Here is a 23658-nt window from a genome sequence, read left to right as displayed (position 1 = left end):
GTAAGGAGGGCACGTATTGCATGGTGTACTGGGTGTTATATGCAACTAATGAATCATCGAACTTTACATTAGAAACCAGGGATGTACTGTATGGTGGCTAACATAATATAATAAAAAAACATTAAAAAATAAATATGATTTACAGGTATTATTACTCTTATCTGGAAAAATGTGCAAACCTAGAAGTGTTTTGATAGGGCTCAAGACTTTATAAAAATCTAGACCCTTCTAATTTGTCAAAAAGATGGAGGACCATGAAAAGCTTTTGTTTAAATTATGCAAAGGATTGATTTAATTGTTTTGTTAAAAAAATATAATTGTCATAATGAAAAAAAAAGAAGTGAAATTGCTGAATCAAGTGGAAGTTATATTTTTAATTTTTTGAAGATCCTCCACATTGTTTTCCATAGTGGTACATGTTTTTCATGTACCAATTTACAATTCCACCACAGTGCCCAAATATTCCCTTCTCCCTACACCCAAGCCAGCATGTTATCTCTCGACTTTTGGATGATAGCTGCTCTAACCTTATAGGCATGAGGTAACAGCTCATTGTGGTTTTAATTTGCATTCCCCTGATGTCTAGTGATGATGAGCATCTTTTCATGTGCCTATTAGCCTTTTGTATATCTTCTTTGGAGAAATGTCTCTTCAAGCATTCTGCCCCTCCCCCCCCCCTTTTTTGCTACCAAGTTGTATAAGTTCTTTATATTCTTTGGGTATTATCCACTTATCAGATACATGGTTTTCACATATTTTTTTTTCTCCTGTCCAGGTTGTCTTTTCATTTCGTTAATGGTTTCTTTTGTGTGCCGATGCTTTTTAGTTTGATGTTGTTCACTTGTTTATTTTTTATTTTGTTGTTGTGCTTTAGGTGTCATATCCGAAAAATCATTATGAAGACCCATGTCAAGAAGCTTTATTCCTCCTTTCTTCTAGGAATTTTATGCTTTCAGATCCTGCATTTAAGATAATCCATTTTGAGCTTATTTTATGAGTGGTGTAAGATATGGGTCCAATTTCATTCTTGGCTCCCTTGTCAAATATTAGTTGGCCATATATGCTAAGGTTTATTTTTGGGCTCATGATTCTGTTCCATTGGTCTAGTTGTCTGTTTTTATGCCAGTATCATACTATTTTAGTGACTGTAACTTTATAGTACAAGGTTAAATCAGGATGTGTGATGCCTCCTGCTCTGTTCGTTCTTGTTTCTCTAGATTTCTTTGGCCTTTTGTGGTTCCATATAAATTTTAGGAGTGTTTTTTCTACTTCTAAAAAAATGACATTAGAATCTTGATCAGGATTCCATTGAATCTACAGATGGCTTTGGGAGTGTTGATATTTTAACAATTATTAATTCCTTCAATCCATGAACATAGGATACTTTTCCATTTATTTGTGTCTTCTTCAATTTCTTTCATGAATGTCTTGTAGTTTTTAGAGTAGAGATCTTTCACATCTTTAGTTAAATTTATTCCTAAGTATTTTATTATTTTTGATGCTACTGGACATAGAATTGATTTCTTTCTTTTTCAGAATATTTGTTTTTAGGGGCACCTGGATGGCTCAGTCGGTTAAGCATCTGCCTTCAGCTCAGGTCATGATCCCAGGGTCCTGGTATCAAGCCCCACATTGGGCTCCCTGCTCAGCAGGGAGCCTGCTTCTCCCTCTCCCTCTGCCTCCCCCTGCTTGTGTGCTCTTTCTCTCTATCTCAAATAAATAAATAAATAAAATCTTAAAAAAAATAACAACAATCGCTAACACTTATATACTGTTTTTAAAAAAAGAATATTTGTTTTTAGTGTATAGAAATGCTACTGATTTTTGTATGCTAATTTTGTATACTGCAACTTCACTGAATTCATTAATTAGATCTAACAGTTTTTTTTTTTATTTTTTTTTTTAAGTTTTTATTTATTCGACAGAGATAGAGACAGCCAGCGAGAGAGGGAACACAAGCAGGGGGAGTGGGAGAGGAAGAAACAGGCTCATAGCGCAGGAGCCTGATGTGGGGCTCGATCCCACAACGCCAGGATCACGCCCTGAGCCGAAGGCAGACGCTTAACCGCTGTGCCACCCAGGCGCCCCAGATCTAACAGTTTTTTGATAGTACCTTTGGGATATAAAATCATGTAATCTGCAAATAGAAACAATTTTACTGCTTTCCAATTCTGAGAACTTTTATTTTCTTTCTTTCTTTTTCTTCCCTGATTACTCTAGTTAGGACTTCTGCCTAGCACTCAATGAGTGCTCAGTGGGTGCCCTCTAGTCTAGTTGCTATGTCCCTAAAACTTTACCAATATATATCAAGGACTCTGAGTAGTTCTCCTAGCCATCCATCTCATTTAAAAAGGAAGACTGTCGGGGCGCCTGGGTGGCACAGTCGTTAAGCGTCTGCCTTCGGCTCAGGGCATGATCCCAGTGTTCTGGCATTGAGCCCCACATCAGACTCCTCTGCTAGGAGCCTGCTTCTTCCTCTCCCACTCACCCTGCTTGTGTTCCCTCTCTCATTGGCTGTCTCTCTCTAATAAATAAATTTTTAAAAAATCTTAAAAAAAATAAAAAAATAAAAAGTAAGACTCTGCTTGCATATTTCTGGAGTGAGAAGAACAGAACACTAAGAGTATCCCAAGAAAATTTCCATACCAGCCTCTTCAAACTCTCTAAAGGAGGGTACTCTGACTCTCTTCAAATTCTCTGAAGAGTACTGTAAATCTCGAACTGGATGATGAACAACCACTGACAGAATCAGTTCTTCTTGGCATCATGGGAAACAGCCACTGGAATCCCCAATCAAATTTGTTGCTCAGCTCCCCACTCCCACTACAAAATCAGATGAAGTTAGCAGCATTCATTCTTTGTCCCCTGCTTTTTTGGTAGACACACTAACCAAGGGGAAATTTTCCCTATAGGCTCTCTTATGGGCAAATTCCTAACACAAAATAGGGTAGAAGTTTCTTGCATTCACCTATTTTGCTCTTACTCTGCAATCACCAGTCTGCAACATCCTTCTTCTAGCTCCTAGTGCATCTTTCTCTGGTATTAAACGATTGGTCAATAGCTTATTGGCCTTCATTGTCTGTAAGTTTTTTTCACACAAAAGACTCCACAAAACCTGGCTCATTTGTCCACCCCACAGTGGATAATAATGGGCAATTGAGATGCCCACATAACCACCAAGAAATGAGCAGAGAGTATGTTGCCAATATGCCTGTTAGCATTGTAAGAGAGTTTTAGGGACGCCATATATTGACATCTTATTAGGAGAGGTCACAAAAATACTTAGTAAAATTGTATTAAGCTTCTTTTGTTGAACATCTCCTTGAAAAGAAATATCTGCACTTTAGCTGAAGTATCTTGCAAAGTATATGGCTCTCAAATATCCTACTCCAGAGCTAAGTGAATCTAGGAGTGAAACCATACTCTCCCACAACAGCTGAGAAACAATTAAGTGCCTTCAAATTTCAGATGTGATTAAGTTCATGCATAATGATTTAGTTGGTCTGTATACTTTCTGAGTTCTGACTATTAGGTTCAAAGAACAAAGTGACTTGCTACTTTTGTCTCTAGGTATTCTGTCTAATTGGGTAGTCTTGTATCTAAAGGGTGTAAGTTTCACTTTGGCCATGACTTACTAGACTATCTTGGGCCAAGAATTATGCAGATCATCCAGGGTAATCTACCTCAGGATTCTAAATTTAGTAATCTGCAAAGTCCATTTTGCCTGCTAAGGTAATTTATTCACACTTTCAAGGGATTAGAACATGAATAGATTTGAGTATTGCCATTATTATTCCGCTTACCATACAAGCATTATCTGCTAAAGAGTAAATACATCTTAGTAAAAATGTCCTTTGTTTTCCTACCATTTGTAATATTCATTGTTGGAGAATAAAACTGATTTCAAAAAAGTAACCAAATCATATATTGATATTGCCATTTTCATGGAGTTCAAAAACTTCATGTATTTTAAATATTCTGAAATTAATTTTCAGAGTAAAGGGCATATATTGTATGAATGTAAATGATTAAAACTCCCCTAAAAGGTAAAAACTCTTAGATTGAGTTAACTGCTGCTTGTAAGAGGCACACCTTAAAAAAGTGAGAGAATACTAACAAATCATTAAACATCAATTTAAAAAATATTTACCAATGTGGAGAAATCTTTAAGTATTTTATTTTGCTAAATATTACATAGATTTTATGGGTGTATACATACATGTATGCATATGGATATATATAACTAGATACACATGTTGCTATAGATAGAATATATCAATTTGTATTTTAAAAATATTCTCAAATATTAGCAGTTATATCTATGAGATTGGTTTTTTTCTAATGCTAACTTTCTTTTAAAAATAGCTGGGAGGATGCCAGGGAGTATCTCTTACTATTTAGGAAGTGAGGAAAATGTCAGAAAGAGAGGGGGGTGGGAAAGGAATGGAAGAGAGAGAGGGGAGAGGTAGGAGAGAGCAGGATATCATAAAATAACAAGCTGTAGCCACTTGATCCCTTAGTATTTAACAAAAATATCCACTTTCACCTCTTAATGGGTTTTTCTGGACATTCAACTCCTTAGAAAGGGATGAATGGTTTACCTATCCAGATATAAAGTTGGGTCGAAATACTTTTTAAGATCCATAAAGTCTTTTGGAATTGTTACAAAAGTGCAAAAAGAGTAATTAAGTGTGATGTAGGAAAGAAAATTTTATGTGCCTCAAGATTGATAGCCACCTTGAACCATTTGCTCAGGAAGAATGGATACAGGTATGTATCACCCGCTTTTGGAAAGATTGTGTTATTCCGTTTTGTTATAACAAAAGACCTACATTAGTACCTCTTTTCACTAACCAAAAGAAATCTTAAGAGGATTTTTGCTTTTACAAAAAAGGGCAACAAGCAAAAATGGCATTCAGCATTGGTTCTGCAGCAAGCCGTTACAGAGGAAGCATGCAACCTGAGCAGCAAGAGTGGCACCACCATCTCCTTCCCCGGAAACTACACTCAGCATGTCAGCATCAAGCTGCCTTATATCTTTAAACTGTATTTGTGAACATCTGTCCTGATGTGGGGCCATAAGCGAATGGTCAAAGTAGAACATTTTCCATGCAAAAAGGTATTTTTATTATAGCATGGAGGTAGGATTCATGGGCAGAAAGAGTTGCACTTTTGCCATATGAAACTGGTGGTTATATGCTTAGTTAGTGCTCAAGAAGTGGGGGACATGCAGGGAGTATTAGATCATAAATGTCTTCTTCAAATTTCTACTCATAAAACTACTTTTGTAAGATTTCTCTGGTGCTTATCATTCAGCTCAATATTAATTATCATTGAGAGGTACAGGCAGTGACAAAACCCTTTAAGAATTTAAACCCTTTTAGCAACTAGTATTTAATCCTTATAAGAACTATGCAGGCTATAGGTCAACCTTCTGGGCTAAAGGTGAACATTTTTCTGCTTCTGTTCCTCATCATTTCCCCCCTGACCAATTTTCAGTCCTTAAATCTTTAAGGGTGTTAAAGGGCAAAGGGCTCATTTTCTGTAACTTCTTCAAGCTAACAGGGGTCATAGAGATGTCCTTATCTGTGGACCAAAATTGGTCACTGTAGGTGGTCCCTACAAGCAACTATTATGGTGGGCCATTATTGTAGATTCCAGAGGGGACACAATGGTTGAATTTGTATCAAGTAGTAAGGATCATCTGTTGGACAGGCAAAGGAACTGTTTGTATGTATCTCAGCAATAGGAGAGAACAAAGCAAAAGAGACAACACATTAGGATTATTATTATAATGTTAAATAAGAAGAGCAACGAGAAGACCCTTTAGTGTGGACCATAGTCCACCTCCTGACCAGGAATGTAACCAATCATTAAGTGACAGTGTAAGGTCTTTAAGAGCCCCAATTTGGTTATTTATATCAGTAAGTAATCTTGTTATATTTTTGTTATAATCTGGAATATAGAACCAATATTCTGCTTTAATAATGGTACATGTACCTCCTTGTGCCACTAAGATATCTAATGTAATTCTATTTTGTGCAATTACTTTATGCATTAGAGTTACTTTAGTGTTTAATAACATAATTTTATTTTGAGAGTCATTTAAGGCTTTAATTGTGCATTTATCAAGGGCAGCCATGTGCCATATAACAACTTCTAAATGTACTGACAGAAGAAAAATAGATGTCAGATGGTCATACCAATGGAACACGGATCTTCTCCATCATTGTTGTGAGCCCATCTGTGGGCTGGCATATTCAGTTAAAAATTTTGATAGTATGAAGATAAGAAAAAGGCCTTTTATGGCTATATCCCATGTAGCATTTACCATAGGCCAGCAAGAAGCATTTTTTTAGTAACAGAAATATCCATTTATGTGCTGGTATTGGGATGGTCTATCACATCAGCTATGTATTGATAGAAATGATGCCAGTCTGTCCCTTGTAATGGAGAAATCCACCAAGGGAGGCTTGAAGTGCTTGATACAAGCAGTAAGCCACACATCCAGCAGGATGATTGGTTTTGTAGCTCAACATAATTTTGTTCCTGCTGAAAAAAGAGTTACCATTTAGATATGGTGTGGATGTGTGCTAAAACTTTGGATACATTAGCTGTCATCAGGGATATCTACACAACATAAACTTAATATTAGCATAATAACTTTTTCTTTGACTTGCAGTTAGGATATCAAGGGCCATTAGGTTTTGCAGGGCCAGTTTTTGAATTTGTTGGTAACTTCATTTTGGGTTTGGTTAAAGGTGGCCACTGTATGCTTGGCTAAAGCCTCTACTTTAATTTTACATCGATAGACAGTAGCTCCCAGGACAAATATGGCTAAGGGATAAAACCATTAAGAAGCCTTCTTTGTGTGATATCTAATGTTAACAATATCCTAATTACAAGGAATCACTGGCAATTGGGAGATGATTTGTCCCAGGAGAAAAGGGCATCCATAAGTGTGTTATCCAATCCAGTTATAAGGAGGTTGGGGGGGACACCTGGGTGGCAAAGCGGTTAAACGTCTGCCTTCGGCTCAGGGCGTGATCCCGGCGTTATGGGATCGAGCCCCACATCAGGCTCCTCCGCTGGGAGCCTGCTTTCTTCCTTTCCCACTCCCCCTGCTTGTGTTCCCTCTCTCGCTGGCTGTCTCTATCTCTGTCGAATAAATAAATAAATAAAATCTTTAAAAAAAAAATAAGGAGGGTGGGGCCAAATATTATTTCCATAAGTTCACAGTTAACTCCATGGAGTGGGATATGTTCTGGCTTTTAAGGAGCAATTTTTTATCCCAGCCACATAGAATTGATCAAGGTGACAGCTGAGTTACACAATTGTTGGGGAGTCCACCTCATTGTCCAGCTGTTTAAATAATCATGTCCATGGGGTCCCTTTTATTATCTCCACAGAGTAAGCAGAAAAATTGTCTATATATGAGTTATTATGGCAATCTCTCTGAAGTTTACCTCAAGTTGTCTAGCTTAGGCAAACATTTATGACAATTAATCGAAACTAGAATTTAACATTCATAAGGATGTGTTATTGAAAAATAATTTTTCTTTCTAAATTTACTTTTATTTCCAGAGATAGCCAAATCAAGACTAATTTGTTTGTAAAACAAGTCCAGTTTAAACAAACTTGGCCTAATTATTTACATAAGCTCAACAAGAATAGTGGTTGATCATATAGATCCTTTAAAATCTGCTTTGCTGGAAATTTGTATTGATTGAACTTTCAATAGCCTCTCAAGGCCAGAGCCAAGCCAAATTCTCGTCATTAGATTTGTCTGCAATACCTGTAGATTTGGGTGTATTCCTCTTTTCAAGGTCCCCCAAATATCCTGAGGTTCCTGCACCTGGCAGGAACTGACATTCTTTACTCACCTGGTAAGGCTGCTGGGAACTCTGTAGGCAAGGTATCAGGCTAACACTTCCAAGGGGCTCTATTGGCTCCATAAAGTCAACCTTAATTCCTTAAAGCTGTCTGGTTATATCTGAGTCTATGCATGTCTCTCTCAAATATGACATTCCAAAGTCAAAGTAATATAACCAATATTTCCAAATGGTGCCCTGTTACAAGGAGAACAGGTTCTCATCAAAATTATGCACATAATTAGAACTGCCATGGAAAGAATACTCACTGAGAGTTTCTGAATTCTGGAGTGTTCAGGTAGGGAGAAAAGTTAGATGTTTCAATTGCTTGCAAAGGAATATTTTATCATATTTGCATATGTCACAGATATCTTAAGAGAAAACTTCCTTCATCTAAAAGAACACACATTAGAGAACCAGCAATGCTTCAAATAAGAGTCATAAAAACTATAATCATCTTTCTTAATTCATTTAGTCCCACATTATTAATTTTTACTCAGTTTGAATGTAGATTTCCCATTAGTTCTAGAAATTTTTACCCAGTTCAATTTTATGATCTTAAAGATATCAAATACCTGTATTTGTCAATAAAAAGTCCTTTGTATGAATCTCCTTGAAGACAAAATTCATTTCGTAAGGGCATCAGAAAAATAAGTATAAATGACAAAAAATGGAAATGGACATGGTTAAAGATCTGATATGAGAGTTCATTATAATGTAGCTGACAAGGTAATCCAGTTATTCTGTGATACATAACACTTCAATAATCAGAATATCAAGTGATGACCTTATATTATGACATATTAAAACTTCAAAAATTTCATGTATTTTCTTGAATAGTTATAGCATTTACCCATACAATATAACCCAAGGGATATCATCACTGGTCTGACAGTGCTTTCTAAGTAACTTTACATACCAAATAAACAAGCCTAATTAGTCACAAAGACTTCATTTGCCATTTAAGCTCAGGAAGTTTGTTAAAAACCTCAGAAAGTTTTAAAGCACATGCCTAAATAGGATTACAGATCATTATAAATTTAATATTTGTATTTAACCAGATGGCAATAAGGAATTCTACAGGAAGTTATATAGTTGTTAGTAAAACTTAGCTTCTTTAACATTGAGAAGTTTTAACTTTCTTGAGTAATCAAAGACCTGAAAAAGACAAAACACAGAAGCTTTAGTTTTCTGGGCAGAAAGAAAAGAGAGAGAGAGAGAGAAAAAAAGCTTTGTTTACATTCTCTTATGAAGAGCAGACCCATAATACAAGAAAACCTTTGACTTTTTAACAGAGAGAAAAAAGCAGAATCTCAATCTTATACCAGTGAACTTTTAAAATCCATTCATTTCAACCTTAGTCCTGACCATACATAAAATTCTTTTTAAAGCTTTCCCTTCACAAACTTTCTACAACTTCCTTTTGCATTTGGATTTTGTCCTAAGCTCTTTCTTTCCAAACAACCAGTCTCTAATTAGGACAAAATTACTTTCTTTTTCCTTCAACAAAATATATTGTAATTTCTTATATCTTTCTTATATATCCCCTACTTTCCTACATACAGTTGCTTTCCTTACTTCCATTAGTCTTAATTACATTTACCAGAATTTTAATTCTTAGAATCCTTACTCTCCAGTGAAAATTAAGTAATACCCAATTGTGAACTGTCTATTATGCCAGAATTCTTTAGATTGGCAAATTTATAAAAACATTTAATAATTTCTAAAAACACATTTTTCCATAGTATAATCTTTTAATAAAGCATAAAGTATGTTTACCAACAGACCCAAGTATCCTCAGTTCCTCTTCAATAAGCCAAAAATAGATAAACCTTATGTTCAATAATCAATGTTTCAGTATCTTATCTCATTTGGAAAAGAGTTAGACAGCCAGTCAATTCAATCCAACCCATCACCCAAATAAAACTGCCAAGTCTCAGGCCACTGAAGATTTTGAAAGCTATTTTAACAATTACCTGTGAAAATTTCGAGACAGAAAAAATTAACCATCATTTTAAGCCATATTTTGTTGACAAATTGCAAGAAGTAACACAAGCTTATTTGACCTTTAGTAAACCTTGATAGAGTAAACATTTTCTATTTAATGTTGACAACTCCAAAGATATGTCTATCTTAATTAAACCAACAAACTCAAATTAGCTTTAATATAGAATATGTTGCACCTATATCTGCCAAAATTCAATTAATTTGTTCCCCATTGTCAATTTTTACCTGGGGCATTGATGGGGAAATTGAAGTGGTCAGCCGAAGTCTAGGGAGGGGTGCTTTTCACTCCCTGATAGTGGGGAGGGCAGGAAGAGTAGGAGCTGATGCTGCTGGAGGCACGAAGATGGTACAGGAGCGGTTATACAGACTGTGTCCATGGTGGTGCAGAAACAGGAGGAGGAAGGGGAGGCAGAAGAGGTGAGATGTGGCCAGCAAGGCTGGAAGCGGATAAAAGCCCGCAGGACACAGAAAGAGGACTCATCATCCTAAAGCGTGTCAGCTCAGGCAGATGAACAGATAGTTTGTTTTTTTCCCCCACCAACAAAAGGTGAAAATAGGCATTCCATGTCATACCAGAAGAGACAGGGAACTTCCCTGAAACCAAAGGAATATTCCTTAAAGTTCCTGTCCTGAGATAGCCTAACCACAGACAATGGGCTCCAATGATCATAGCCATTAACCTGGGAAATGAATGAGGGAGAAGCCCCCTATACGAGAGTTACCTGGGTCTATGAGGAGGAAGAACAGTGAGAGAGTCAGCATCCCCTTCATTAGGGATGGCCTGTGATTCCTCTGGCAACCTGGGTCTGTTAGGAGGAGGAGGCCTATTCAGATAATCGTCATCCAATGTTGGAAGGGGGTTTAGTAGCTTGGTTATTGGACAAACACATTCTGCAAGAGGCCCATAGGCCAGGATCCTGATTTAGGGTCATGAATGCATGCCCATAGAGTACCTCAGTCCATTTGCCCTGTTTCCTGTAGAAGAAATCTAACCGATAGATCATACTGAAGTTTAATGGGCCATTTTTCCTTGTCTCTTAAGCAGTATTGAGGCCATGCAGTGCTACAGAAAATGAGTCTTTTTTCCCTTAAATATAGCAATCTGAATTGTTTCCAGTGGGTTAAAAGTCATCCCAAGAGAGTCCTTGGGGACTGAGAGAAGAAATTTTCCCCCACCCCCAATTCCCAGGTGGCATCCCATGCAGGGTATGTCAGATGTTCCTAGTGTCAAAGGGACCAGAAGCATCCCTTGGATGATCGCTATGAACAAACCTTGCCCTGTGGGAGGGATGCTGGCATCCCTCCACTTCTCCGCTGCATTATAGACTACAAATGGGTGCCAATGAATGGATTGAAATACTGTGCTGTGTTAAGGAAAAACCTGCTGTTTTTAACCCATGGAAAACACTGGAAAAGTTTTATAAGAGGAAATTACCCAATGTTGTAATTTAAGTAGTCAGTAGGGGACAGTGATGAAAAATAGCAAAGATAGAAATCCACCATGGTCTAAGTGACATTCCAACACATAGAGTCTTTACACCAACTTCCCTAGGAAACAGTCCCTGGTTGGGTTTTAATTTAATTGGGTACTGGTTTTGGCTGGCTTTAGGTGGAGTTCTCTTAGCCAGAAGCGGCTAGACCAGAGATGTGGAGATCACATTAGACCAATGAGAGGAATCCTCACACAGGAGTCTTAAAATTGGCAGCCAACCCAGTGACTTAGGTGGCTATCCTGTGCCCAAGATTGTTTTGTATAAGAATGGGAATAAAGAGAGGGCATCAATTTCTGGGTCTCATTACCATTCCAGCTAGGATACTGGCTTCCAGTCAAAAGGCTGACTTTTTATTTCCCCCCGTAGAATAGCCATGGGCTAGAGGATTGTAACCTAAGCAATTGACTTAAAAGTGTTCCAGTAAGTGGTGCCTGGGTGGCTCAGTAGGTTAAGCATCTGCCTTTGGCTCAGGTCAGGATCCTACGGTCCTGGGATCAAGCCCCACATGGGGCTCCCTGTTCAGCGGGGAGTCTGCTTCTCTCTCTCCCTCTGCCCCCTGCTCATGATCGTGCTCTCGAGCGTGTACTCTCTCAAATAAATAAAATCTTAAAAAAAATGTTCCAGTAAGACCCTGGAATGTACATAAAAGAAGAGAAAAGGGAGTAAGTAACTCGCCAAGTTTGCACCGAAGCTTGGAGTCCAGAAGAGAAGACTGGCCTCATATTTGGCCCCAAAAGGATGTGGGGCCATGAGCAAATGGTCAAGATAGAATTCTTGAGACATTTTCAGTACAAAAAACATGCTTTCATTATAGCACAGGGACAGGACCAATGGGCATCAAGAGCTGCACTTTTGCTGTATAAAGCTGGTGCTCAAGGAAAAGGGGACATGCAGGGAGTATTAAACTATGTCTTCTTCAAATTTTTACTCATAAAACTACTTTTGTATTATTTCTCTCGTGCTTATCATTCAGTTCGATTTTTAACTCTCAGTGAGATGTTCAGGCAGTCAGGAGGCCCTTTAAGAATGTAGCAATCAGTAAGTATTTGATCCTTATGAGAACTATGCAGGCTATAGGCCAACCTTCTGGACTAAAGGTGAACGCTTTTCTGCTTCTACCCCTCATCATGTGCTTTATCTCAATTTATTTTGTGCATCTCTTAACAAGATATGTTCTAGGTATCAAAAAAGCCTAAGACCTGGGTCTGGGGTTGATCAAAAATTTTTCCATAAACTAATAGTAGCTTCTTCTTTGCTTTATGCCATTTTGGTTTAGGAAAGGTTTAATGGTAACTTTTATATAGTGGATGATATCTGTATTGAAAAGTTTTGACTATAAAACATGATATGGAGTAAAAGGAAGAAAGCAGTTTAACAGTCAAGTGAAGGAGGGGGAGAATACCTGGATATGTATTTTGTGAAAAAGCAAATGATTAAAGAAATTGTCATCCAATATTTGTTTATTGGGCCAGCAAATATTATAGTGCATTACCTTGTAGTTTGTGGTTTGGCACAGCCATTATTAGAGTAAAAGGTATTTTGACACTAGGTTGTATGTGCAAGTACACTGAAATGCTATACATACAGATGACCAATCAGAATGATACTGGAAAAGAAAAAAAAATGATAAAGACTAGGTCTCAAAAGAGAAAAACTTTCCCTCTTTCTATAGGATATGGGAAGCAAGTACCAGATATTTTGGTCTCAGCCCTCCCAGCTCCCACCTGCTTGTACTCACTAACCTTTGTTAACTTCTTTTCTTGTGGTTTAACTTCAAAATAGTAATAAATTCCAATTTATGGGCTTGATACCAAGACCTGGCCCACTTGCTTGTACTTAATAAACTTTGTCTTATATTTTTCCCTAAGCTCTTCTTTCCTGTTTTCTTTTTGACTCAGGCAAAGGAAACCCAACACTACTCCCCAGGGGATTGGGACTGCCTAGACAAGACCTCCTGCCATCCCACCCGCCCAGACCACCCAGACCATTTAAGCTAAATCTGACTTGTGCCTACACAGATGGACCGTGGAGTGACCTCTAGAATGACCTACAATGATCTTTACCTCATTATAATACTAAAATCTCCACCCAAGGAAGTGCCTCAGCCTCATCTGCCTATAATGTATGGACAGGCACGTTTCCTTAGGCTCATACATGACCTTATGCCTGCCTGTACATAGGATGACAAGGCTTCCCTATCTAAATATTCATCCTAACCCTAAACAAAATGAATCCATTGACCCTCTCTCAGGGAGTCACAGCTTTGGAAACTATTCCCTGTGATCTCAGTTACTGCAAATAAAAGCTTTCTTCGTGTGACAATTCAACCTTTGCAGTTTCTGACTCACCAAGGAGAGAACTCACGTTGGTTTGGTTACACAACCTAAGAAGAGTGGACACCTCATTGCAAATTCCCATTCTCTCCTATTAAACTCGCATAGCTGTGGGTAAAAAGGCACTACTTAAGCACAGTTAGAAAAAAGAAGTGCTGTTTTATCTGTTAGCATATTGGTCATAGTACTGAAAATGCATAAATGCCATCTTTTGGGGCTACTTTCCTTAATCTTTACTAGTTGCCAACCTCTTTTCCCTCCTCCAAATCGCTACGCTGCTCTGGACCTCTTCTGATAGTGTGTGTGTGTGTATTCTAAACACTTTTAAAACATTGTATCTCCTCAACTTGTTGGTAAATTCTGAGAACTAGCAAGTAACTAAATGCTTGGCAAAAAGATAAGGCATGCGTTAGTATCATCCCTAATGACACATTTTGTTTCAACTTAAGAAAGACACCATCAGGAAATCTACACAAAAAATGTTAGAGGCTAAACCTCTTAGCCACAGCTGCCAACCCTGTAAAGCTGCAGTCCCATACACCTACATACAGAACTTGTGCAATACCATATACGCACACGCAAATTTATGGCATAATCAGTACATCTAGTTACCCCCACTCTACAAACGAATTCTCCCTAATCACCATTTAATCAAGCGAATATCCTGCTCAACAGAGTGTAATGGCTTAAGTTGCTCATTTCATATTAAATTGGAATTAAATACTTTCAATATTTGGACTTCTTCCCATCTGTCCAAACTTGGTTTCCATTTATTCCCTATTATACACATTTCCATACCCTAAAACTTGCTTATCATCCCCTGTTCTTGGCACTTTCTGTTCCTCCCACCAGACTATTCCCTTATTTACTAAGATCTACCTTCAGTTCCTCCTTTTTGACAAAACGATCCCAATCCTAATGAAAAATGGCATTCCTTTCCAGCTAAGTCTTCCAAAGATCCTGTTTGCTCCATAGGATAGGTATTGGCACAGAATTCTAAGCCTGCTGAACTTTATAAAAATCAAATCACACGCAGGGCTATGTTGAGTATTCGTAAAAAAAAAAAAAAAAAAAAAAAAAAAAAAAAAAAAAAAAAAAAAAAGACAAATACTTTCCCCGTTCAATAACGCAGAAGAGATGTTCAAGAAGTAACAGCTTTTGGTCCCTTCCTCTCCCCTTCTCTTTCAAAATTCCCTCACGTGGCTTTCTTCTCCCTCCACTCTCCCCACATATACAGGGAGCCTGAAAAATAAATGGAGTCTGTAGGCTTCGCTAGACCAGCCCTTAACGCTGTGTCGCAGAACCGAAAACGCGAAGCAGGTCCTTTCATCCCGGGACCGCTCACGACCCAAAGGAGCCGCACAGGCGGGCCACGGCGCGGGAGAACTGGGCGCTCGGCCGCGGGCGGGATTTCCGGGATCAGGGGTGCCGGCAGGAGAAAGGAAAAGGGCGCCGGGAGAGGAGGCGGTGTGGGCATGCATGAAGACGCCGGGCAAAGGGACGAGGACTCCAGACAGGGAAACGCAAGCAGCGGAACGAAAGGGAAGCCCCAGCAAGAGGAAGAGAGTCCGGGGGGAGCGAAAGAGGGGAGCTGAAAACGGAAGAAGGTCTAGGGGAGCGGAAGAAGAAGCTGCCCGCCTTGCTGCCTGCACAACTGAGTGGGCATAGGGACTGTACCTTAAGTGTCATATGAGAGAGGACTCTAGCTTGTCGTTGTGTGATGGACTTCAGCGCTTCTCCACACGAATTCCAAGCGGACACCCGCCCGGGCTCAGCGGCGCGATCCGTGTGAGGCCATCGCAGAGGCTGCCCTCTGCTGGGCTTGGGGACGCAGTGCAGAGCGCCGCGGGCGGACTTTGCGAGGTGAAGGAGGGCGGCGGGAGAAGAGAAACTTTTCTAAGGAATGTGATGAAGCGACCAAGATTAATATTTTCAGAATAGGGAGGCATGATTTTAACGCACTAATTTAAATTCTGAATACTTTCCAGTCCCTGTGCTGGGTAGGTGAGGTTTCCTAGGACTTCTGAATTTGTCCTGTGTATTACTTTGCTTAGTTAAAACTTAACATTATTTGTTTCGTGCAGCCCACTTTCAACAACAAAAAATGTCCAGGTCATTTTTGGTATAGGTTCTTTACTTCCTGAAATTCTTTTGAGCCTCGATAATCCTCTTAATGCTACATACACACACAGAGGGGTCACAGATGTAGAGAATTGATTACTTAAATTACTTGTTGAAAGGGATGATAAGGACCTCGAGGAAAACAATCTAAATCGACCCCCTTCCGACCTCCTTCCCCCCTACATCCCTTTTCCCACTTTTATCGGAGAACCTCCTGTTTGCCAGCTGTTGCTCTAGGCGCTGGAGGTATAGAGATAAACTGGACTTTGGCAAAAATAACAGAGGATCCTTTCTGTGAAGACCTAGCAGTCTATTGGAGGAAGTAACAGGGGAAAGGATGGCATTATGAAATCTCCTGGGAATGGGAGGAGTAATATATCAGCTGATCCTTTCCTGACGTCTTATCACCTGACCTGAAGGAGAAGTAAGTAAGAGTCGGTTCCATTCCAGGAAGAGAAATCAACTTGCAGAGAGCGATGGAGTCGAAGCAGGGTGAGTGATGGGAGTGAGAAATAGGATAGGTGGAGAGTTGGTTTGTGGACAGTCTTAAACCTCCTATGGCATTAAGAATTCTTAATTGTATGCCAGATTATTACTGATTTATATTATTTGTGAGGCACCGTTCTAGGCATTGCAAAGGCCTTGCTTTGCAAAATGCAGTGGGGATGTCCAGTTAAAAAATTATTACATGAGGCTTAATAAAAATACTGTGCCATGCAGACAGAGTATTTTATGCAGTCTGAAGTATTAAAGGAGATGATGTGGAGTTACTCTGAGGAAAAGTGTAACACATATGTAGAGGTGATGAATGAAGAGCAAAAACCCGAAGGATTTGAGAAATTAAAAAGTTCATTTTGGCTATATGAGGAAAAAGGGTGCTTATGGTGGCATGTAAATGAAACTTGAAAGGTAGGTTATATAATGACCGTCTAAAACGGAATCAAAACTTGACAAGGCATGTAGTTGTTGTTTACCACCTGCCTCAGGCTAATTGTTTTCTTATTAAGTATGCATCTGTGTTAATTTTCTGAATTTAGTAGTTCTGGCATATGGTAAAACAGGTTATGTATGGCTTTTAAAAGAAAAGGTAGCTTATTCCCTGTGCAAGGAGGGGAACTGTTTGAAAACCTTTGCAGAACTTTAACAACAATGGGAGAGAGTAACACATGTGATCTCAGACGTCCAGAGGGCTCTCTTCTCTTTCCCTTTTCCAGTGTCTTGGTTAAGAGCTCATTCAGCCGATGTGACTGTGGCAGGACAGCAAAGCATTCTGCATGATAAACTGTAAACATATGTTTTGTCCTGAAGAAAGTTTATAAAATTGTACATTCCTCAGAACTTTTTCGTTGCCTTATGATTCTGGAAGAATCCAAAATGCTGATTGTTTAACAACATGCTTACACAGAACCTGGATCTCAACCCTGTTTGTTCACATGTACTTTCAGAAACTATAGTAGTTTATTAGTGGCTAATGCTTTGTCATCTCCTTAGCCCTGAACTCTGTCTAATTTGGTCCTTGAATTTAGAATTGGGATGAAAGTATACATAATAGGTGATTACCAAGTTTGGATTTCCAAACTTGAGGTCAGCAAACCTAGGAGGCTTAAGAAGTACCCTTAAGTTTTTGTGGTACTCTTCTGTGGCACAACAAGGGAACATGAAGAGAGGAGAGAAAAGAAGGGAGAGTTAGTAGTAGAAGGGGGATAGGAATGGGAAAGGAGAGAAAAAATGGAATTAATAGAAGGATATGTGAAGTATTTATTATAAGATTTACTTGGAAAAATCAGCATATCAAAGATGTCTAATGAGGCAAAAATATTAGTTATATGTATATTTAATTTTGTAATGACTTAAAGATAAGGAAATAATAGATCTGATGGCATCTCTACTAATTGCCCTTGTGTTGTTGGATATTGGAGAGGTAATATATGAGGACAGAACAGGCTCCTTACAAGAGAGAAGATATATTGTTCATCGATTTTGTAATTCCACAATAATAATTTAAAATGCTAATGATTTTGTAAGCCTTATTCCTTATTTTCTAGGTTAGCTCTTTGTTCCTTTCCCTAAACAGAATACTGTGGAAAACACGCAAATTTAGCTTTTGAAAATAGCCATCAAAGTCCTTATCAAGGTTTTTTTGGCACTTTTTTAAATGTTGAAGTCATGGTAAATATGGAAAAGATCAGGACTTCTGCCTCCCTTGAATTTTCCATTGAGTTTCTATTCTATATCTGACATCTCCAGGGGCACAACATGCATAGAGAATATCCAGGTAAAAGCTTGGATGTATTGCCTTTGGCTCTGACTCTGTATATACACCTTTCATTTTTATGAACTGACCTGATAAGTGATCTTGAGAGCTTATTTTCCCTAGACTGGAAGCAGGCCTAAGGAACCCTGAGTCCTACTCTATTTGATCTTCTTCAAATGGAACAAGATAAAGGCAGCTGCAGGTTTCTTTTACCACATAAGCCTCTTAGACAGACAGATGGACATAAAGAAGGGAGAACAGAACTGAGAAAATCCCATATAGCAGCAGTTCCAGGACAGATAGTTTCACTTTGTTTCCTAGTACACAAAGCTATACACTGAATTACTTGTTTTTGGCTCAAATACCCGTATCTTCCTTTGGAAGCTGAAGAAGAGAAGGTGAGACAAAGTAGGTCAAATCTCAGGTTCCCTCTTTAAGTTTGCCACTAACAGTTATGAGGTATTAACCTCAGTATCACTGAGTGAATTGCCTCTCATCCCGAGAAAGTTAGAGAATGTAACAGGCTGGACCTGACCTAGGATTCCTCTTGTGAGAGAAATGTTATATAGTTAACAAAGAATATTACTAATCAGATCCTTGTAAAGTATGTATTGCCAACTACACATATTATAGATAGTAGAGTGATGTCTTATTTATTACTTCATTTCTTAAAAAGTATTAATATTTTTATTAATGAAACAATGCAGATTGTGTTGTGTGCAAACCCATTTTGTAAATATGGAAAGAAAAATCATACCTTGCACATTTGTAGCTACACATCCTGGACTTGCATTTCATAGAAACCCAACAGTGAAATAAATTTTTTCTATTTTGCAAATAGAGATCTTACATTTAGTTTAGAAATTGATGGGTAGGTATAGTTAAGGGTCATTTAATTCCATAAATATTAAATGTGAAACTGTGTGCTAAAGGCTGTGAATAAGATGCAGTCCTGCCCTTAAGAATTTTTTAATATAGTGAAGGCAGGCACTTTATTTCTAATTCTCTATTATCTAGTTTCTGGTTGTACATTGATTTTTAAGAAATATCACTACCTTTAATAAGGACTTTTTAGTAGTTGTCAGACCTGCCAGACTGCCAGACTATGTGGCCACTGTGTCCTTTGTTTAGTATCTTTATGGCTACATGTTTTTTGTTTAATATCTTCTATGTAATGAAATAGAGTATTTAAGAAAATAGTTTTGAAATTGGCCGTTTAGAAGATTGGAAGAGATTACTGGTAAAGGCAGAGACAGCCCCCAAAGTTTGGAATGATATTCTTCAGTTAAAAAAAAAAGGTTATTGAGAAATGTAGCATGCATACATATAGTGAAAAGTGCATAAGAAGAATTTAAAGAACAACAGAAAATACCACTGTGTCACTTACCTAGGTTAAGAAAAAATACACCCATGTTCTGAAACCTGACTTTTTTAGTATGTTAGGTGACTCAGGCAATAGTTTTCTTCATTTTTACTTCATTTATTTTCCTTCTGGCCAACTGTAATTCAACCTGAATTTCAAATCAGGAAATAAAAATAATAATACTTTATGGAAGCAGTATATGAACAATAGTGTTGTACAATTTTATAGTCATCTCATAAATATTTTTATTAAATCAGATGCCTATGTACAAAATATGTTCTTGTCCCTTCTAAAGGCTTGTGGTTCTAGCTATGCAGTTACATAAAATAATGTCTAAAGTGTAAAGGTTTTTATAAATTGATAATTGATTTAAAAATAAAAATGTATTTATTTGGAGGAAAAGAGAGTAAAAACTTTGGTTGAGAGCATTTTTGTTTTAAAATTTGACAAAAGGTAAGCTTTAATTGTAAAAAGGAAATGTGGGCCTTGCTTTTTTTTTTAAGATTTATTTCACAAAGGGGAGTGGAACTATACAATTTTCATGCTAATAGATGAGCAGTAGCATAATCTTTTGAAGAAATGATACTCTGAAAATATATAAGATGAGAGTATTTTAAATTCTCCCTCTGCCAATATTTTGGCTCTAAGGGACTACAAAGAAAAGCAAACCTGAGTTTACATTTTCTTTTGGTTACTCAGGAGACCTGGAATATTGCCTGATTTTTGTTGTGCTTCTGCTTAGAGTTTTGAAACTTGGAAAGAATGAAGGCAAATAAAATATGATAATTTTGTGCTGGTGATTTAATGCTTTGGATCCATTTTTGCCTATAGAAAATCCTTAGATTTCTTTTTTTAAGATTTTGAGAGAGAGAGAGAGTGCGCGAGTGAGAGAGAGTGTGCAAGCACACGAGCTGGGAGAGGCAGAGGGAGAGCTAGAAGCAGAGTCCCTGCTGAACAGGGAGCCCAATGCAGGGCTCCATCCCAGGACTCTGGGATCATGACCTGAGCTGAAGGCAGATGCTTAACCAGCTGAGCCACCCAGGCACCCCAAAAATGCTTGGATTTCATGATAAAAGTTCACTGGTTAAGAAAAAAAAAATCCCTTTATGAAGTTAAGACTGTATTTTAAATATAATGTAAATCTCTAATAGAGCTTAATAAAAGAAGGGACTTTATTCTGGTTTCTATTAGATAGTCGAATTATTTTTGCTTTTGGTGTGCATATTTTGTTTCCTTGATAAAACTAAAACATTTTTGAGGGTAAAGTTACTTTTTTTTCTCTTTGAAACAGCAAAGGGGAGATCACTAGTAGGAACTCAATAAATGCCCATTTAATTGTTACCAATTATAGCTTACCAAATGCTTTTATAATATGTGTGTGTGTTTATACACTAGGATCCCAGTCTATGAATTTCTCAGCCATCAAAACCTACAAATAAGTGTGGTGTCCATGCAAAGAAACTATTCAACCTTTTTTTTTTTTTTTAAGTAGGCTCCATGCACATTGTGGGGCTTAAACTCATGACCCTGAGATTGAGAGTCACTTGCTTTACCAACTGAGCCAGCCGGGCACCCCTCAGTCCTTTTTTATTTCTTAGAATGCAATTATTGCTTACTTTAATCTGACAATGAATACTGTCCTGTTTTAAAATATCTTAATTGCTAATATTGTCAAATTTTTTCATTTAGAAAAGCAGTCTTTTTTTTTTTTTTACAGTCTTGAGGTTTTTAATTTTTTTTACACTTATCATGCCATGAGTTCGTAGGGAGTAGGTTCCAACAGCTCAGGCTCCCATCCATTGGTTCTTACAAAATGTGCTTTTCTGGGTGAAGCAGGCCAATGCTCCAGTTGAACCCAAATAACCTTTCTCTTTGGCTTCCTTCTTTTTCTGATCATTTTCCTTCACATGCTTCAGGAAGCTGTTTTGGTTCTTCGAATGCCTAATATGCTCAATACATGAATTCTCTTGGCAGGAATCAATCTTGCCCTTAACTGGTTTGTTTACAGCAGTGCTGTTTACAGCAGTGCTGATAGCATGCTGGGTAACATTGCAGACTTTTCCAGTTTTGCCATGGTACCATGGGGAGCTTTCATTTTTGAACAGTGCCCATCCCCTTGATACCTACAATATCACCTTTCTTGGAGATATGCATGTATGTGGCCTAAAGAACAGCTCCATGTTTTCTAAAAGGCTAGAGAACATACAGTGGGTGTCTTTTCTCTTTCCCTTTGTGTTGATCAGTTTGGCAAATTACTGGAAGATGGCTGTTCCCATCACAGCTCATTTTGAATTTTACATTTTGGTATATTTCACTATTTTTCCCTTGGAGGTTGACTCCTGAACTTGGGTGTAGGGGTAGTGAAAGAGGAGTGAAAAAGAACAGTGGTTAGTTTGCATGGTGGTGGAACATAATGGTCAGGAAAGAATTCTTGAGCCTTGTATGGTGCAACAGTTTATTTTAGTACAGGCTCAGGACCCTTGGGCAGAAAGAGCTACAATTTTGCTGTATGAAGTTGGTGGTTGTATGCTTGGTGCTCAAGAGGGAAGAGACACGCGGGGTGGGTGTATTAGATCATAAATGTCTTCGAGTTTCTACTTGTAGTGGTAAAACTACTATTGCAAGACTTCTGTGGTGCTTATCATTCAATTCAATATTAACTATCAGCAAGAGATACAGGCAGTCCTGAGACCCTGTAAAAATGTAGCAGTCAGGAGGAGGGGAAAGATGGCAGAGGAGTAAGGGACCCTATTTCATCTGGTCCCCTGAATCAAGCTGGGTATCTGCCAGACCATCCTGGACACCCACAAAAGCAGCCTGAAACGTAACGTAAGAGTATACATGTGGATCTCTACAAACAGAACATCTCTGGCACTTGGTCTTGGTCTCGAGGTATGAAGCGGGGAGCTGAGAGTCTGCAGGCAGATTTCAGAAGATAAACAGAAGGGGGAGGAAGCCACCGCACTCGGGTGCCAGGAAGTTGAAGCCTCCCAAGCTGGGGAGTGGCTGCATTAGCAGACTGGTAGCCATGAGGAAACCAGACTTAAACTGGGAGCTCGGGAGTTTGCACGCAAACCGGGAGTGGCTTGAGGTTTTAGAAGCACAAAGGCAGAGACCTGCCGGCCCTGGGAACAATGACTGGGAGAGCGGATGTGGGGCACACAACCCGGGACACTGAGGGTTTTTAGCAGCACCAACAGAAACGGAGTTAGAGTGGCCTGGAGAACTCAGTGGAGAACAGACTGCGATCACTCTGCTCTGAGACAGAGGTTTGGATAAGGTCACTGCTGCTCTGACTCTCAGAAGAGATGCAGAAAGCCACTGGGGAAAGCCACCAGAGAACAAAACCCCAGAAAAACTGGTTCTCACTGTGGCCACCCCCCCACCACAGGGGACAGGGCAACCCTACCCAAACAGGGTTGCCTGAGTATCAATGCAGCAGGCCCCTCCCCCAGAAGGTAGGCTGAAAGAACAAGAAGCCCACATCCCTAAGGTCCCTATAAAACAGGTGCATCTTGCTTGGGTCCTGGTGAATAATTTGAATTCTGTACATCCCCACGACCACACCACACCAGAATGACAAGGAGGAGGAACCCCCAACAAAAGAAAGAAACAGAGACTGTGGCCTCTGCCACAGAACTAATGGATATGAATATAACCAAGTTGTCAGAAATGAATTTCAGAGTGTTAGGTTTTTCTTGTCGCCAATGAAATCAAGACCGCAAAGGCAAACGTGGTCCAGAGGATGAGCTTTATTGCAAGCACCCTTGGGCGAGGTTCCGCGACTCGGGAAAGAGCGTTGAGTCGGGGAAGTTGCACCCAGGGCAGGGCAGTGAGGGTTTTTATTGGGCACCGCTGGGGGTGAGGGAAAGTCTGTCTTGGAGAGTCATGGCAGGGTTTTATTGGGTACTGCTGGGGGTGAGGAAAGTCGGTAGGACGGGTTTCGGTTTCCCACCTAGGTTTTGGTTTAAATCTTGGTGGGAGAGTCGGCCATCTTGGGTGTCTTGGCCCCTTTTCTCGGCCAGCCCAACATTCTGACCTTTTGTTTTATATAATGGTATCGGGGGCATTGACTCCATTCTGGCTACTTCCTGCTGACAGTGGGGCGTTTTCATAGGGGTAGTCGGAAGTGGGCAGGCGAGAATAGGGCTGTAGGAGGAGCTGGTTGACTGACACCCAGGTCACTTCCCGCAGGTGTTCCTGTATGTACCGAATA

General features: G+C 39.0%; 1 protein-coding gene across 2 annotated transcripts in view; it reads left to right on the top strand.

Moving 5' to 3' along the window:
- The first annotated feature begins 15278 nt into the window (after window positions 1-15278).
- The window catches only part of ECHDC1 (ethylmalonyl-CoA decarboxylase 1), a 62936-nt gene continuing 54556 nt past the window's right edge, over window positions 15279-23658 (top strand). Inside the window, exon 1 of one of the 2 annotated variants that reach the window (XM_034669104.1) lies at window positions 15279-16317. In XM_034669104.1, coding sequence (XP_034524995.1) covers window positions 16302-16317 — 16 coding nt within the window. In that variant the 5' untranslated portion in view covers window positions 15279-16301. The remainder of the gene's footprint in view (window positions 16318-23658) is intronic. The other variant, XM_034669105.1, reaches the window with a different exon arrangement.

Source organism: Ailuropoda melanoleuca, chromosome 10 (assembly GCF_002007445.2).
Source record: "Ailuropoda melanoleuca isolate Jingjing chromosome 10, ASM200744v2, whole genome shotgun sequence".
Lineage (NCBI taxonomy): Eukaryota > Metazoa > Chordata > Mammalia > Carnivora > Ursidae > Ailuropoda > Ailuropoda melanoleuca.
The sequence above is the reverse complement of the archived record's forward strand: the minus strand, read 5'-3'. Positions and strand labels throughout refer to the sequence as shown.